The 18,774-nt window shown below is 37.0% G+C and overlaps 1 protein-coding gene, 1 long non-coding RNA gene and 1 other non-coding gene across 4 annotated transcripts; 1 reads left to right on the plus strand and 2 right to left on the minus strand.

Moving 5' to 3' along the window:
- Positions 1-598: 598 nt before the first annotated feature.
- TRNAL-AAG lies at positions 599-679 on the minus strand. The gene has a single exon. It is a non-coding gene; the product is annotated as a tRNA-Leu (tRNA).
- Positions 680-4,245: 3,566 nt separating this feature from the next.
- Positions 4,246-5,083, plus strand: LOC117635087. The gene is made up of 2 exons (XR_004586856.1): positions 4,246-4,628; positions 4,761-5,083. It is a non-coding gene; the product is annotated as an uncharacterized LOC117635087 (long non-coding RNA).
- Positions 5,084-6,684: 1,601 nt separating this feature from the next.
- On the minus strand, positions 6,685-14,362 carry LOC117634021 (polyadenylation and cleavage factor homolog 4). Of its 2 annotated transcripts, none has more exons than XM_034367919.1 (7): positions 13,594-14,362; positions 11,611-11,712; positions 11,018-11,275; positions 10,210-10,335; positions 9,659-10,114; positions 7,417-9,366; positions 6,685-7,262 (listed from the first exon to the last, which is right to left on the minus strand). In XM_034367919.1, exons 1-7 carry the CDS (start codon positions 13,972-13,974, stop codon positions 7,248-7,250), a joined length of 3,288 nt encoding a protein of 1,095 aa, XP_034223810.1. In that variant the 5' UTR covers positions 13,975-14,362; the 3' UTR covers positions 6,685-7,247. The 2 variants fall into 2 exon arrangements, with proteins under 2 accessions (XP_034223810.1, XP_034223809.1); XM_034367918.1 differs by having other exon boundaries at positions 9,659-10,123; positions 13,594-14,361.
- Positions 14,363-18,774: the final 4,412 nt, after the last annotated feature.

The raw sequence follows: 18,774 nt of genomic DNA on the forward strand, positions 1-18,774 counted from the left end.
TTGATCGGAATCCTCAATTAACCAGTCGTACGGTTTGAATTGACTCGATTTTGGTGGTTAACCAATGGCTGCGAGAGGAAGATGATGTCAAGTTAAAATTCTTAGTGGTCAATTGGTGTGTGTGAGTTTCTTTTTTGGTTGTGAAGTTAAACCTAATTCATTCAATGATATTTTATAAGAAAGGAAGATGGTGTCACCATTTTGAAGCACCAATTTGATACTCTAGAAAATAATGGAGCATGAAAGCCGATTATATACGATGCTAAAAGCCTCCATTAATATGGTCCATAAACAAAAGCAAATCCTTATCAAACTTACCTGCTCAGTCAAAAGCATGGACGCTTAGCCACCAAATAGATAAGATACCAATTGGGTTTGCAAACAATAATAAATTTCCGATAGATATCAGCTCAATATGAAACCAATTGGCCAAAGACTTTGAGCTCTATCTTTATGAGATATGAAAATATCTTTTTGCTTTATATATTTTTAATGTACTGGGCCGTTACTGGCTGGGCCGTTTCAATTAAATTAAATATCTCAAGTGCATTGGCCCAAAACATTGCTGAATGTAAATGATATAAAATACAACAAGAAATGTTGAGAGTGGGATTTGAACCCACGCCCTTTCGGACCAGAACCTTAATCTGGCGACTTAGACCAACTCGGCCATCTCAACGTTGTTGACATGAGAAGAAAATCCGACAAATATAAACCAACAAAAAGAAATAAAAACGCAGCTCAAGGATTTGAGTCAATCTTGAATATCTATTTCTCAGGAAAAATTACATCCTAATTAAATGGTGAATATATTTCTTTTGTATACCCATCCGAAATTCTATTCAAGCAATGTTATGGTTAGAGCACTTCCACCTCTATGGGCAAGGGCAAGGTAAGGGCTGTCACTATTCATGTGAATAGTAGTAGCCCCTTGCAATGTTGTTTCCACTCATATGGGCTAGAGCAAGGGCAATTATTATTCACATTAGTTTTTGGTGTGAGAAGTAAAGAGTATGGCTAGGTATTTAAAAATTAAAATTTTGTGAAATTTTTGGTTTTTTTGGTTTTTTTTTTTTTTCAATTTTTTTGGTTGCTGACGTCATTATGACATAAGCATTGTGTCATTTTGCCCAGGCAGCATCTCGAGCTGAACTTGCATGTGGGCTTGCCCAGGTTGCTAGGGCCCACTATTTACCCGGGCTGAAACTCTTGCGCTGAAGCTACTTTTGGTTGCTTGGGCCCCCACTTGCCAGGGCTCCCCCTCAGCGGTGGAAGTGCTCTTAGACCTCAACTAATGATTATCAAAGTATTTGCTAAATGGACTTGTAGTTTAAGACACATGCACCAGAGGTTCAAGGTTCGATTTTCCCCTCCTCAATATTGCTTGTATAAAAATAAAATAAAAACAAAAACATTTGCTTTCAACTTGAGACTCAAATTCAAAGATTATAAGTTTGTGCCAAATGCAATGAATGTAATTGGTACTATGTAGCTTTCACTGACCTTAAAAACAGAAGAAACAAAAAAGTTTACCTAAGAAAAGAACAGATTTATGTTTGAGTCAATGGGAGGTCTAATCTAATCTCCTCTTAATTAGAGTCATGTGAAGGAGATAGACTTTCATGAAACGGGTATACTACTTTTTCCTATCTTTGGCCAATAGGGCAATGACACGGGAAATAACTTTTCGACGTGTAATTACATTATTAGTCGGAAATAGCAAAACAATACTATTTCCGTTACAAGAGAGTTTTTCTGCTTGTGAAGACCCTATCACTTCATAATTCTAACAGATTATGAGATTATGAAAATGACATTAAACAGCTTTAATTCTCTAACATAAATGGATAATTTCCCAGAAGTGATAAGGTGCACATTTCAGGTAAGCATATTATGAGTAAGGTATCTCTCTTACTTTATGTCAATTTGCAGGCCTAGGGCAGCATGTACATTTCCCATAATCATCTTAAAAAGGGGAGATGAAAGGACACATGGGCACCGACTATGTCTTAGAATTATATCATGGGATAAAGACTAGAAATTACTCGTCAAACCTTTTGAAAAATTGCCTAGCTAGTGATGTCGATCTGAGTAGGATACTAGTTGTCAAAAGGGTTTGTCTATTTCAAGCTCATGACCGACTAGCAGGGTTAAATTAAGACCAAGCTCGAATGAATAATGTCTTACTGCAGTAAAAATTGTCTCCCATGAGGTTTGCAACGGAAAAGAATAGGGAACCACCGTTGTGTGAATTGTCGAGTGAGGTTCGATCTAGTCCTTGCTATTGACAAATAAAACAACTATGTTTATTGAATTTATTTCCCAAATGATGTGACAGTGTTTCATTAATTTAAACTCGGACTCATTTTAAAGCATTTTTATTTTCAACAATATATTGAAACATGTCGTCACACTCACATATAATTTGATGACACAAATTTAATGTGATTTACTTCAATTGATAACAGTACTTAAAACGAGATTGAGATAAAAGGGTAAGTTTGAAAAGGAAGTTAACAAAAGAGAAGAATTTACAGATGGTTAACAGTGCTTAAATAATTGATATATTTAAAGTTGAGAACAGTGATCATTTTAATTAAAAGCCAAGTGACAAAGTTCCAGCACTAAAAGTCCATCTTCAATTTTGTTTTTGTGTTTTTGGGTTTGATCTGACATCTTAGTTTTTGTTAAGCATCTAGAAGATGTGGTCAAAATCTTCCATATAATCCTTGAATCGGCCTATATAAATCTTTTCTACTGCAACTTCTTTGAATGAAAAACAGAGAAAAAAAAAATATATACACATCTGATATTATTATAAATGCCATTTGAAACGGTTAATTAAACAGTCAAATTAAAGAACAGTCAAATTAAAGTTGATTAGTATTCGACATAATTATGAAATTCTACAAAAATAAACATGTCGAGACATGACAAGACACGACACGACAAAATCAACACCCTATGAAGGCTTAAAAGGCCATGAGGACAATGAGAAAGACAGATCAAAGGTTTAGCTAGTGTGGGAACAGAATCATGGGATGATTATAACTTTTTCCCTTGGCATCTTCCCCTTGAATTAGGAAAACATGGACTAAAGGGAAGAAAAACTGTTCACCTAAAGAATATGTTCTTCGTGTTTACACATGCACTTTACTATATTCTTCTTTACCTCATTTCATTAATGAGAATGAAGGGTTAATCACTGTTGGAACTTCAAAGCTCCTGTTCTTGTTTTGCTAATTATGGGGCAAAAGTTTAATTAGAGCCACAAGACCAAACCCAATTTTTTAGGCACATATACAAATATAACCTCAATTTGCTTATATATTGGCTGTTGAAGACTGTAATCAGAGAAAACCCTATTGAGAAGTCAATGTGTTATGTGTGTTTCATGAGAAAACAAAAAAAATCACAATTACGTGTAGAAGTAATTGTTCTTAACTATTTGAATTACTAGCGTGATAAAATTGCCATATTTAAAAAGTATCAATTATCATCAATTATCATAGGGAAAACAGCTGTAGGCCATAGATTGCATGTCAAGCCTGTCACCAAAAGTTGACTTCGTTGACCCTTTATGTTTGTGTGGGTGGACATATATTATGCTTGTTCTCTTTCTATCTCTAAAGAGAAAATGGAAGAAGCATCGGAGCATTGAGCCGTGAGGCCCCTTTCTTTCTCACTTTCGAATCTTTCTTGTTTTGTGTACAAATTTTTTATTGACTTGGTTGGACTCGCAATGACTACCATGAAAATGACAGACAAGTAAACGAATGCAAGTCCCTACACAGAGACTGCCATAGAGACTCTGGTTTGGTACTTATCACATCACCAACCCTCTAATTAGCTTAATGTCTATCTTATTTGTGGACCATTTTATTCAATAATCTTTCTTTTTTCTTTTGTGTAGGCCGATTGCCACTGTGTGCCTAGATGGTGTGCAATTTGATGAGGCACATGTTACTCATATATTATAATTAAAAGAGCGAATATTTTTACTAAGATACGCTTTTGCTATTCTAGTTATCCATAGTACATTTTATAATATTTCATCAATAAAGTTTCTTTTCAAATAATAATAATAATGTCATATGTCTATTGTGATAATCAACTTAACAAAATTATAATAATAAATGCCAATAGGGTTTAGTCCAATGTTGAATGCCAAAAGGGCCGTAACTTGCAAAGCAGTTGTGTCATGTTGAATTCCTATAGAACTTTGACAGTGTGTATGAGAAAACCCCTCCTCCAATATCGCTTGTATAAAAAAAAAATGATAATAATAAACAAGGGAAGGAAGTGGGTAGACCCCACGAACTGTACTGCATGTAACTGCTTGCTTGGGTCCTTCCATGTGACTGAAGGGCAGCAGCAGCAGCCTTGTTTACTTCTTTCGTCCTATTTATACACTGCTTGCTCCACCTTACTTTTTTACCAGAACACACACACACACACACACAAAGCACAACCAAAAGCCAAAATACAAGAGAAAAGCAATGAAACAAAACTACCAAGGCTTTCTCATGTTCTCTGTCTTTGCTTTTCTTATTTTCTCCACCTCATCACATGCTCGTCTTCTGCAACAACACCAAGCTTCATTATCTGCAACAAATGATCCTATAGATGTGAGAATATAACCCCCTCCTCCTTCGCTTTCAGTTTTTTCTCTCTGATTTCTGCACCATGTTCATTAATTTCTGTTGTTTATTTTCTGATCTTCTTCTTTAATTTGTTTCTGGGGTGGTAATTAATTGCAGCTGATGGGATCAGAAGAATGTGATGACAGAGATGAAGAGTGTCTGAAGAGAAGGTTGATTGCAGAAGCTCACTTGGATTATATTTACACCCAAAACCATAAGCCATAGATAGGCATCTCCAAAGGCAGATTATATATACTAGAACTCTGCTCTTTTTTTTTCTTTTTTTTTTCCCTTCTGGGTGCAAGTAAAAAGAATACTATGTAAGAAAATACATGTAATCGCTACATAATGGTACCGTATGAGTATGATCAGAGATAAATGGCTACCAAATTATTGATCTCCTTCACTTTATTATTATATTTGTATAAATTTCTTTTGTCTTCCTGTGGGGCATCTGGAATCTGGGGAGAGCACCAAAATACTATGCGAAAATTATGGGATGGTCTCAAAGATTTGATATGATTCGAACTAAAAAAACCATTCTTTCGGGAGCAAAATCCTGGCCTTTGGACTTTTGGTATGATTTGGGAGCTCGTTCGGACCCATTTCTTTTTAAGTTCCATTTAATAATACAAAATGTACATAAATATTAATTCCAACATTCATGAAGTTAATTGAGCAAGGAATAGTATTGAATTATTGTTCAGTTTCAGTTTTTGATAATGGAGGGGGTTAAAGCATTGCTAATAGCTATTTTTTTCACAAAACTTTTTTATAATGACTAAGAAAATACTCTCATAAGTTTAAGTTTTTAACCAGTATTTCCACGCTTTGAGTTTGACCAAATCAATAATTTTGAGTGTTGCTAAATGAACATTAAAATTAAAGTAAGTACATCATAATATTTAAATCAAAATGTAAAATAAACTAAGTATACCCTATTTAACTACCCAAAATACATTTACATTTGCATGTCTTTGGTTTGAAAGTTGAGAGGTTTTTCTGTCTTTTTCCAAAAGTAAAAGTTTTTGTGTAGCTAAAACCTAAATTTACTTCAAAATATAAAACCAACGAAAAAAAAAAATTTCAAGTTTTGGGGAGTAGAAATCGGGATAGAGGGGGAGAGATAGTTTAATTTTAAATTTTTTTATTCATATTTTAATTAATTTTGATACAAAAATATCATTTTGCCCATGCATTTAACAGAAAAGTTAATAAAATTGACGCCAGGACCATTTGTCCTAACGAAATTGAAGTTAAAGGACCACGGGAACCATTTTGAAAATTAAGATACTCAAGTGCAAATCGGGTTTAAATTCGGGGACTAATAAAACGATTAATCCATAAGGTTATCGACTTTTCAACTCTTTCTATGCAGATTTCCTAAGAGTAAGATTAGTAATATTTTATAGATTAAGGCACAAAAGCATTCCTTTAGTTCTCTGTTAACCTCTATATTCTGGTCTCTACAGAGGTTCATTAAGAATCTGCCTCTCTCCATCGTGCCTTTATGAACATTGCTAAATTCCTGTTTTGCAACTAGAATGTAAATGAGGCATTAAATTAGAAGAGCTTTGAAAGGTTGCAATCGAAGTTCAGCGACAAGCTTAGAAGGGTTTTTCACTTAAGGATTATGGTTGAATATAGTGAGTAAAGTGTACTTCTTAAAATTATATTTGTTTCATAATAAAATATATCCCTGGTCATTATATATTAGGGTAAATTAGTAATTTATTAAATAGTTTTATAGTATAACGTACTAGGTTAATTTTAGAGTTCGTTTAGCAACACTCATAATTTTTTGGGTTAAGAAGATAACAATCATTGATCCGGCCCAAAAATAGAATTAATGATTGATGACGACCATCATTTTGCCTGAAAGATTAGTTCCTTCAGATTCATGAGTTCAGGTGCACAAGAAAATTATGAAACAGACTACAAAAGGGAGGGGAAAGAGTTGCACAATGAATAGTCATGAAAGATATTCACAAATGCATTAGGTGCATAAGAGTTTTAAGTAAACAAAGGGAAAAGATGAGCATGCCAATGTATAACAGTATCCAGTATCTTTCCAGAAACATCGAAAGTAGAAAACATTCAACTCACAATGCTATAACCACACCTATTGGAAAAGAAAACATTGAAAAGAAAAGAAAAAAAAAGAAGAAGAAATAATTGCTCCACTCCAATGATGTCATATTGATACAGAGGCATCCCACAAGGGCCACAACCACTTGCCAATTGTGAAGCTGGAAGGATATGGTTCGGAGGATCAGTAGTGTTTTTCCTTGTTTTGCAACATCAAAAGTAAAAAACAGAGAAAATATAGCAAAACATCAACCACATAAGAGAAATCATTGAGATGCAAACTATCTGGCATATAGATGTATTTATTTTCCTCTCAAACTATGAATTAAACAAAAAGGAGAGGAAAAAAAAGAAAAAAGAAAAAAAAGATGAACTAGTAGAAGGCTCTCACCACCATTTTGTGGCACAACAAAATTAGGAGTGAAGATTCACATCTAAAATACACTAACATAAACCTGGATTTCCCTCAGAAGCTCATAATGCATGGTGATGGTTTGATGTGTTCAGCTTGGAGCACTAGGCATCCTTTTCCTGCCAAAGAGAAAGAGGTAACATCTTATCATCTACAATTGAAATCAAACCAGAAGACCAGGAATTCCAAATCATTTAACAAAATGCTGGCAACACCTTGGGCATTGGACTTTGACATCCATTTTCCCCATATATTTAATTAACAAAAGCTTACCAATTTAATGCGGCTGGCCAGTCCCAAATCAGAGAGTGAATTTTCTGCTATACAATTTGCATGAACAATGGGACCTTTCACAACACTCTCCTCTGTAGTTCCCAAATCACCAACCCCATATGGAATGCTCAAGTATGAAGCTCCTTTGAACATCCATTCATCCCTTTCTTGACAGTAAAGATCTTCAAAAATATAACCACATATAACACATACACATTGACTTTCGTCGGCTGGAACCATGGGCTCACCATTGTCCATTGTCTCGCTAGGCTTATCTATTGACATGTTGTCTTCAGGTCCTAAAGGAGGTCCTGCCTTTCCAGCAACCCAATTGGTTGAATCTGCATACCACCTCCTTGATGCCTTAACTGAACCATTGGATTCAGGAGTTTTCAAAGCATGCCACTCTAAGTGTCTCTCAAGCCGTTCTTTAAGTTTGAGCCTAAGGCCGCATATGCTGCATTTATGAGGGAGGTCATCAAAAAGTTCCTCGATCACAGATGGATGGAATTCTCGGATTTTATCTGGCTTAAACTCGATGCCAATGGGATTTTTTGTTTCTATCTTGCTGGATTGAGGTAAGGCAGCAGAGGTTTTAGCAAGAGGTTCGGCGAGAGATACATCATCAGTTCGAGATGAAACAGGAAGACTTGGAGAAGCTGAAACTAGAGATACTGACACTGAACTGGTGACAGGTGTAGATACACTCTGGTTTTGCAGTTCATTCGGCATTTGGGATGACACAGGAGTGGGTGACTCCGACTTTGATGCAGATATCAAACCCTTTGCAACTAAAGAGCTTAGAAGGTTTGAAATTGGATCTGAGGCATTATTCACCACAGTTGAAGCATTTGCTGATGCAGTACCCTCAAGAGAAGAAGAGAGGGGTTGGCTAGGTGGAAGTGGCGGATGTCCTACCTTCTTCAGTGAAATATCTGAGGAAGCTGGTGAGTTCTCATGGGAAAGGTGACTTGATGAAGGTGCTGATGCGACCTTGGACCCTGGGAGTGCAACCTGGGTAGGGGGAGGTCCACTTGGCAAGGGGGGCTGAACACCTGACTCTGATTGAATTTGTCCCATGTCCCGAAGATTCAAACTGGGTAGGCTACCAGTAATTGATTTGTCAGAAAGAATTCCGGTCTTCATAACAGCAGCCAACAAACTACTTGTGCTTGATTGCCCTGAAGTTTCTGCAGCAAGGAGATTTGAATGATCTGGTAAAGAAATGCCAGCCGTTGAGGGAGTTACATAAGTAGACAACTGTGGCAAAGAGGGATTCTTAATTGACGAAGATGAAGAATGCAAATCTTGTGGCCGTGATTTTGCTATGCTACCCAGCCGGACATTGGGAGTTGAGATAGGCACAGAGTCCTCAGTATAGTGGTTATGCAATCCTAAGTCTGACTTTCCCAAAAGTTGAGATACTTTTAAATCAGGAGGAGGAAGGGACGGGGATTCAAGATAGTCTTGTTCAGCTAAACTTTGCAAATGATGATGAGGGTGATGTACTGTTGATGCAGGTGCGGGAGAATGCTGGTGCACCAGTGACTGTCCAGATGGTGATGCGGCTCTCACAGACTGAAGCTGCTTCTGTTTCCCCACAGCTACAGCAGGCCCTGATGTTGCACCAAACCCGAAACTTGAGGCTCCAATACGAGAAGACGCTACCTGTGCTCGACTTCCCAGCCTAGCTACAGAAGAATCTCCACTTGTTGATAGCCCACTTAAACTTGAAGCATAACGCTCTGAATGAACTGAACTAATCACAGGAGTGCCAGTAGTGGTCAGCCCATCCACATCGTGAGAGTCCGGTAATGGCCAAGGTGATGACATCCGGTGCCCAAGAGCAGATAGGTCATTATGTTCAGTAGGATCAGCAGACGTATCCAGATCAACTGTTGTTGCAAAGTCATTTGCACCTTTTGGTTTACGAAAGTGGCCTCCAAACCCCTGTCCACATAGACAATGTCAATCAATAAAACTTTTGGAAGGAAAAAAATCCTTAATATTTAAGAGACGGTCAGAGTTTGTGCACCCAACAGGCATCAGCCCGATAACTATTTAAGTATCAAGTAAACTCTTATAGGAATTGGCTAGCTATCTATAACGAAATGAAGCATCAAAGAAACCAGTCCTTGCATTAGTTCTTGTATCGGTATCACTGAGAAATTAACATTTGAACCAGTAGGTTGAGAGAAGCTCAGGGTCCAATTTTCAACCAGTAAAAAACATTGGAGCTTACCAATTTTTCTGAATCATCAGAAGTCCAGCAATCTTTTCTTGAGTTACTAGAAATATCGGGGGGACCATGATCTGTTAACCTCGAGTTCATATCATCCCATTTGAACTCCTCTTCCTCGGAATTCTTCCAGCTACTAGACAGCACACCGCTGCTTCGACTTGCAATGGCCGGTGCTATCTTCAGGCGAGGATCAGCATTTGCAGATTTAGGTGCTGAGTAATTTGTAAGTCCATGCTTGATGTTAAAACCATTTCTTTGACTGGATATTGTTTCTGCAACACTGCTGCCACCACCATACCAAGGTTTATCATTTCCTTGCTCTGTAATCTTCCCACCAATTCTTCCAATTCCTAAGTTTGAACTCCTTGGAAGATCAGAACCATATTCATATTCTCCATATTCAGCGCCGATGTTCTTCTCATGAACACGCTCACTTAGTGCATCTGTATTAGAACGCTGCATATTCTGCAAACGTTAACCATATCATGAAACTACAGAAAGAATACAAAGGAAAATAGTACACACATAAATCAACATGTACTTAAACATACATGCATTTTAACAGTAGGATCAACCCACGGTCGTCCAGCACTGAGACTTGCTACTCTGTCCGGCCTCTCTGCATCATCAATTGAGTTTGCCATAGCCCCAGAAAAGTCACTGGCCATTCCTTTTGTCTTCATACCAAAACCAGCAGAAAAGAAAAAATAATAATTAATATATCACATATAACTTCAATTCCAACTTCAGTTTCTAAATGAAAAGAAAAAAGAATTCCAGAAGCATGAAAACCTAATTCAGCAGATAATAAAGGAAGGTTATTAAATAAGTAAAACCACTCATCTCTTCGTAATTAATAAGATGGTAAAATCAAGGTTGCATATAGTAACTCCAATGACCCATACAAATGGCTAGTCTTCACATGAAAACAGAATCTATTCTCAGATAAAAATCATCAGGTATAGGATCAAAATGCTGCTGGAAAGTATAAGATCACTCTAAAATATAAGAATACAAGCAAATCTTTTGTTCATAAACACTCTGAAAACAAAGACCAATACAGAAATTTTACAACCTGATATAAGATGATTCTAAAATTCACTTATAATTTCCACATGGCTAAATACTGTTACATTTAGTAATTTCACGCCCAGTGAAAAAGGCTCATCACAGGATAGTATTCTGCTAACAATATTTTGTGTGCACAATTTTAACAAACCACCACTAAATGGTAGAAAATAAAGCAAGGAAGATGAAAGACAAGCATCCATGTCACTTCACATGCTTACAATTAATACTAAAAGGTCAGAATTCAATCGATGGTAATCCACATCCATAATTAACTTGAACTCCACTTACCCTTGTTGGTTGCTGAAGACGTTGCCTTTCCAAATATTTGGGATTCACATGAATGCTATGTGCCGGTCGTTGCGACTGGGAATCTAGTCTTGATGTTGCAGCTCCAGAGGATGAACCATTAGCTGTTGAAGCAAACCCAAGTTCTTTCTCAATCATCTGAAGTGTCTGAGCAGGAAATACTCCCTTCCATGTTCCAAAAAGATGGCGCATGCTTTGATGTACATTAGGTTCAACCTGCCTATATGCCTTGCAAAACACCTAGAAGTGCAAAAAAGGGGAAAAACTTTTCACTACAAAGAAACTAATGACTCAAGCCTATCGTGGGTTGTGACACACGGGGGTAGTAATGACATGTTGTGGAGAAAAACATCATTTTATTTGAAAGAAACAATGTAATTGGTAAGCAGTGAACACCAGGGGATATCAAAGATAATTTAATCCTGATTGCCATTAGTTAATCCTCAAACTTAATATGTCGTGTATTCAATGTTCATTCAGACATTGTTACATGTCAAGAAATAAAGGAGATGCTTTACATAACCAGAAAAAGCATGCTGAGAAATGAGAGGCATCACAAAGAACAGAAATCTAACCTCAGGGAGTCTGGCAGCAAAATATTTTATGTAATCCCTTCCAATATTCTTTACAATACTGTCCAAAAGATAAAGTGATGGTAACTTCTGCTCACTAGAAACCTGCAAATTACTTTCTACAATTAGATACGAAACACTAGTTACAGCCAAATTGTTTGAACAAATAAGTGACTGATAAACCAAAGGCCAAACACCAAAATGCTTCCCGAATGAGAAGGGAAAGGGGAAGGAGAAGATGTTCCAGTATATGCTCTTCGAATCCATTTAAAATATATCAGAAGCAACACATCTGCAGGTACTGTCACTTCTAAACTAGCCCATTGTGCAGCAAAAACTAATAAACATCCCCTCCCCACCCAGCTACTTGGCAGCTGAACCAAGGCCTAAAGTTGCATGTCACATTGAAGATATTTCCCTTAGTAATTCTTCAAGTACTTTCTCGAACAAGTGATTCATATTATATGACTTGTTTCTCATGTGTCCTTCAAATAACTTGTCTCTCACAAGGATTTAAGTCTTTACCTTGCAAGATCATTGACAATTAACTAAGTAACAACACACCCAGCACTCTGCCACTCCTGCATAATATAATATCTAAAGACACATCTCCAGACACTAGATAATCATGAGACAGCTTAAGCTAGAATGGGAATGTGCAGTAGCAGAAGCCTAATTGAGAACAATTCAAGACTAACAATATAAATCTATCTGACTAAAAAGAGTTTAAACAAACAAGAAGACATTGGGAAACAATTGATTGACTTCAAGGTATAATGTAACAGAACATCCTATGAATTAGTGGCAACCACAAAATGACTCAAATATGCCCTCCTTTCAAATGTAAGGATATGAATGAAATTGGCACCATCCCTTCAGTTTTTTCTTAACAAAATAAGAGGTTTGTATGTATTGTCTGCTTTATCAATATCACAATCTTTAATTACCATTAGAGGATCAGTATCTCAAGGAAAGTACCACCAAGAGAAACCATATGAGATCTTGCACCAGTAGAGATCAGCTGTCAAAGTCAACCTCTTGCAGGAGATTACCGTCAGGTGTAAACAAAATCCCCAGAAATCTATAGGCATAAGGTTCTCATACACAACCATAACATCTCAAGTGGGTTTACTAAACATAGAGGCATCTATTAGGCAACGAAAGAAAGTGGTTTTACACTCTTTTGAAGTGCTGCATTGTTGTTGTGAAAAAAACAAAACAAAAATAAAAAGGCAGAAAACGAAACCACAAAACAGTATGCAGAGGTTTTCCGTATAAATCCATAACCATAAGGATGTAATTTATTTATTTGGTTCAAAACCTGCTACAACTCATTCCACAAATGTCAACCCTTCTCGTGAAGCTATTCAGTACAAATGCAGCCTCATTCGCGTGCAATGGTAAACAAATTTGGCACAGACAACCAGAAGACCATGAATTGGAACCTGTTAAACTGGGGGAATGTCAACAAAAGATATTGATTACAATGTACAAGGCCTGACCGAACAAGTTGTAGCCGAACCCTCGATTCAACATCATACTGGAACAATAAAAGATGAAACTGGGATACACCAGCTCATTACTTCCATGGCTTCGCTGATGAATACAAAAATTCCCTTTCACAGTCAACACTTGAACACCACACCACACTTATCATGAAGCTTTGTATTTGCTTCAAGAAATAAAAATAAAAAACAAAAACAAAAAACCCGGTTGAGCTAATTTCAGAACCAAACCACAACTTTGTGAGCACATAAATAGTTCACATCCAAGACAAGCACAAGGATCTAACAAAACCACTTTTTTTCACTAAATCATTGGCATAACATGACATGCATAAGAGCGAGCACTAGCACCATTTTAAATCTCCTTTCCCACCTCCATTTCCTTTTTGCATTTGTACAACACGAATTCAAAAAACTGGCGCCATAACCAAAATATTAAACACAAATACAGCTACATACACAGTGTAAAGCTGGGTTTCACCTCAATAATGTTGCCGCATACAGTGGCCGCAATCGCCTTCGCCGCATGGACGCTCTCCCCAGCAATTATCGTCAAATTAGTGATTATGGGCTTTGAATTGAAGGTGAGCTCCGCCAACGCCGTCTTGTACTGGCTCACAAGCTCCTGATGCTGCAGTGGCTGCGGCACATAGCCCCCACCGCGACTCGCGTCATTGCTCTCCGAGTCTCTATCGGTCACTCTGAACCTTGACAGAACTGGGTTAGCTCCACCGGGTCTTTGCGCGAAAGCTCGACCATTTGGGTTCGGGTTCGGGTTCAGGCCCCGGTCGTCGGCCAATCGGGGCTTCTTCACTGGTTCAGTCGATCTGGTAAACGGCCTACGCGAGCTCTCCATTTCCATCGCACTCTTAGAAATGAAAACCCTAACCCTAAATCTAATCTACGATTACAAATCAGTCATCCACAAAAATTCAATCCAAAAAACATATACTGCTAACAACGCGAGGGCCTAGCTATCAAAATGACAAGAAATTAAAAACAACCCTAAATACATGGAGAATCAATATAAACCCTGATTCTTATTACAATTATACAAAATTTAAACAAACTAGACAATTTGGCGCTAAAGTTTGGGGATTTATTGGGATTACAAGCTTGGGGAATTGGGATTTAGGGTTAGATTAAGAACAAGGCGATGTAGAGGAGTGTATCTATCTGTGTGATAGAAATATATAGCGAATGTCCGTTTTTAAGACAAGAAGAAGAAAAGGGACCCCGAAAAAAAAAAAAAGGACCTTTCATGAATCGAGAATGAAACGAGGGCTTTTTTATTATTATTTTTCTTGCTAACAGTTTTTTCTTTTTCTTTTTCTAACAGCTTTTAATTTTCATTATGTTTTATTGATTGATTTTGTTTAATTGGCAAGTATTGACTGTATAATTCTGCTATAATATTATTTTTCATTATAAAATCTTTTATTTTAACAGCACATCGCCAATTTTTAAATATAGAAATTAACAAATACCCTCTCTAAAACCTCAAGCAAATTTAATAATAAATTAAAAAATAATGATAATAAGAGTTTTTTTTCCTTCTCTAGTTATAATTGGCACTCAGAAAAAATAGTGCACTTAATGAATCAACTAAACGAATGCATCACGGATGTGTGACAATATTGAGATGAAGAAAATTAGAATACTATAATGTGTGATTGAAACCGTTGAAAAAATTATAAAACAAATAGTGAACATATTACTCTTTTGTCTAAGAAGAATTTCTTAAGGTCCCATGGGTTGCCCCTCTTCTAAAACCCTTTTGGTTTAGGGGGTTTTACCTATAACTTACCCCTTCGACTAATAAAACGGGTGCCTTTCTTCTTTGTCATGTTGTAGAGAGATTTTCTCTCCTAGTTTTGTGTTGCGTTTTGTTTCTCTCTAACTTTGTATTGGGTTTTCATCAGTCTTCTTGGACTAGTTGTTATGGAAGTGTAGTTGTCAGATCTAGGTGGATTTTTTTTTATTAATGGGTGTTGTGGGATCATGTGGGTTGTTGTTAAATGTATTTTGGTATCCTCTAACCAGGTGAATGTTGAGCGATAAGGTCCTTTCACTTTTGGTGCCTTTGATTCCATGTTACAGCAAAATATGTTGTTTTACCATGATCTCTGAAACACTAGGTTCTATTATGAGTCTTATTGATCCTCTAGTTTTCAACTCTTAGTGAGCTAAGTTTGATATTTCCATATTTATTGTTCACTGTCTTGCTGCATTTACTTTGTTCAAAATTTGTATGCAAGAACTTTCATTTGAGGTATGTTCTTATTGTAAATCTATTGTATTTGCCCCTACTACTCAATGAAATTATGCTTGTTCTATATATTAAAAAAAAGGTCTCATGGGTTTAATCACAATGAGTTATGTGCAGTATTTTGACATACGGGAGGGAGAGAGATCGAATCTAAAACAAACCATATATAAAAATATAAAAACTATTTAAAAACTCGAAGACCAAATTTCGTGTATGCTTATCTATATCTTATTCGTATTCACAATTTCATAAAAGTCAAACCATTTCCTCATATATACATATATTCTATTATACATTTTTGGTTGAGGGGCATATGCATGTGTGTGCACCTTGCACATGACTAAAGGACATGCCACAACAATATGATGGATAAATACAAATTCCAATTTTTATCTCATAATATCCATGTGATTTAATCACATAATCTCCATCACATCACACACATATAATTGTGTGTTAGTTCCTGAGAAAAAGTAGGTTTTGGACATAATTAACTTTATTAATTAGTTTGTAAGATATTGGATATTTTGGTTTTAGTTTTAATACCTAGGAAAAAACTACTATTTTGGATTAGCCCAAAGAGAGGCCCAGATTCGTTGGGCTAGGTAAAATTTAACAACTGATAAGACAATTCTACCCGTCTTCTTAAAAAACCTGGCCCATTTGTAAACCTACAAAATAAATGACGCTTTTGCCCCTGAATGTTTAAACAAGGCGCGAGTTCCTGTTCTTCTCTGTTTCGTTTTCGTCCTCTCTCCCCAGCTCAATCTTTTCTAAGCCGACTCTCACATCTCAGAGAGATAGAGGCAACGAGGGGGTGGACTTCGGTGTCGGCTTCGTCATGAGGATCGACGTCGGCGCCTTCTTCTGGATCGTCGTCGGCGCCATCTTCTTGATAGTCGTCATCGCAGGTAAACTCTCTTCGAGGTCCAGAGAGCGAATCAGAAAGAGAGTCGAATTGAACAGTAGATTTCGTTTGAACAGTGGATCACAAGTCCTCGTTTGTTTGGCAGCAGATTTCGTTCGTTTGGCAGGCAAATTTCTTTCGTTTGGCAGGTAGATTTCGTTCGTTTGGCAGGCAAATTTCTTTCGTTTGAACAATAGATTTCGTTTAACGTGGTTTCCTTTTGGTTTCTATTCTATTTGTTTTGCCTCCTCTGTTATAAACTGCATCTGTTTGTTGGAGTGTTGGCAGAAACTGCATTGCAGTTTCTGGTTTCATAAAGGCAATGTTACAACTTCTCATGGAGTTAAATGTGTTTTGATATTAGTTTTAGTACTTTTAACGTGGTTTCCTTTTGGTTTCTATTCGATTTGTTTTGCCTCCTCTGTTATAAACTGCATCTGTTTGTTGGAGTGTTGGCAGTTTCTGGTTTCATAAAGGCAATGTTACAACTGCTCATGGAGTTAAATGTGTTTTTATCTAAGTTTTAGTACTTTGAACATGGTTTTCTTTTGGTTTCTATTCAAATTTAAGGGTATGTTATCACATAAAGTGCAATGTTGTTTCTGTTATTTCAGTTTTTGACTATAAACCGCAGTGCAGTTTCTTGTTTCATAATTCGATTTCATACTAATATTTGGATTTCTATTGGAATGTTACAACTGCTCATGTACATTATTTAGTGATTTTAATTGTTTTCTGTTTTTGTTTGTTGTTTTGTTTGCATTTTCAAGGCTAATGGAGGTGTGTGTCATTGCCAAGTGCACATATAAGTCGGAAACCATCATGTTTTCAGTTTCATCAGAGTCATCCATGGTTGATATTTTGAAGACTTTGTGTCTGAGGTTTAGGGGTCTGCAGTTGGGTTGTTTCACATTACGGTATTCGGTGCCCAGTTATCCGAGTTGTTTTCTAGAAACGGATAGCGATTTGGACTTGATGAGGACATTTTTGTTGATATCAAATGAGAAGACTGTTGATATTTTAGTGAAGGATTTATGCGGGATCAATGAATATAGTGGTGATTTTTGTGTAAATAAGGAGTTGATAGCATGTGAAAAGGGCGAGTCGTCGTGTTCTAGTACTGTCGAAGACAGAAACGAGTTTTTGGGCAGGTCGAAGAGAGCAAGTGCTAAGCCTTTGTTGTCAAATGAGTGGGAGACATACATACATCATGTGGGGCAGAAGTTTGACGGTGGTGCAGAGGAGTTCCGGTTGAAATTGTGCAAATACGCTCTTGAAGTAGGATTTAATTTTTTATATGCCGGCAATGACAAGAAGCGGGTGGTTGCTGTTTGTTCGAATAAGAAATTGGAGGGTTGCAGCTGGCGTGTTTATGCTTCTCGTTGTGAAGCTATTGGCAGTTTTGTAATTCGGACGTTAAATAATGTTCATACATGTGCGGGTCGGATACGGGAATCAAAGAGTAAGATGATGAGGTCTCGTGTGGTGTCCTCCCTCATTGTGGACAGAATTCGTGCAAAACCATAGCTGAAGCCAGTTGAGATTATACACGAGTTCAAAGATTATTATGGTATAGACATTTCATACTACCACGCATGGTTTGGCAAAGAGTTAGCTAAATTGGACGTTCACGGTGATGAGTCGAAGTCCTTCAACGAGTTAGTGTGGTATGCGGACGCCGTAAAGGAAACTAACATTGGTTCTCTCTGCACTCTTGATTGTGAAGTTGGAATTAATCGCTTTCGACGGTTTTTTGTGTCTTTTGGCGGTTGCATTGCTGGATTTCAATATTGCATACCCTTGTTGTTCATTGATGCTACGTTTTTGAAGAGCAAGTACAAGGGGCAGCTTCTCTGTGCTTCGGGAAAGAATGGAAATCAAGGTATGGTTACTGTAATGTATTGCAGATTTTCATTTGTTGCAATTTTAGCAGAAACTGCATTGCAGTTTTTTGTTTCATAATTCGATTTTATTAATATTTTTTGCATGTCTGTGGGAATGTTGTAACTGCTCATGAACTTAAATGTGTTTTAAACTTAGTTTTAGTACTTGGATCATGGATTTGGCTTTTGGTTTCCTTTCAAATTTGAGCAGATTTGTTTTCATAAACTGCACTGCAGTTTCCCTTTTTTGCTTATACTTGTGCTTTTGGTTTTGTTTTGCGGGGTTTTATCCTCTAGCTTTTGGAGTTGTTGATTCTGAGACAGAGGAGAATTGGACTTGGTTTCTTCAACATTTGGCTTCTATATTGCTACCGATGGGGAGAGTGGTGACCTTTTTCTCGGACCGCAATCAAGGTTTGTTAAATGCAATGGGGTTTGTGTTTCCCGGATGGCCTCATTCTTACTGTTATTATCACCTCAAACAGAATTTGATATCAAAGTACCCAAAGTCAGGTTATGAGAAACTGCTCCAAGACCGTGTTATCAATTTATTTAGTAGATGCGCATATGCTGTTACGGAGGAAGAGTTTAAGGTAGCAATGG

Source organism: Prunus dulcis, chromosome 7 (genome assembly GCF_902201215.1).
Source record: "Prunus dulcis chromosome 7, ALMONDv2, whole genome shotgun sequence".
In the NCBI taxonomy this organism is placed as follows: domain Eukaryota; kingdom Viridiplantae; phylum Streptophyta; class Magnoliopsida; order Rosales; family Rosaceae; genus Prunus; species Prunus dulcis.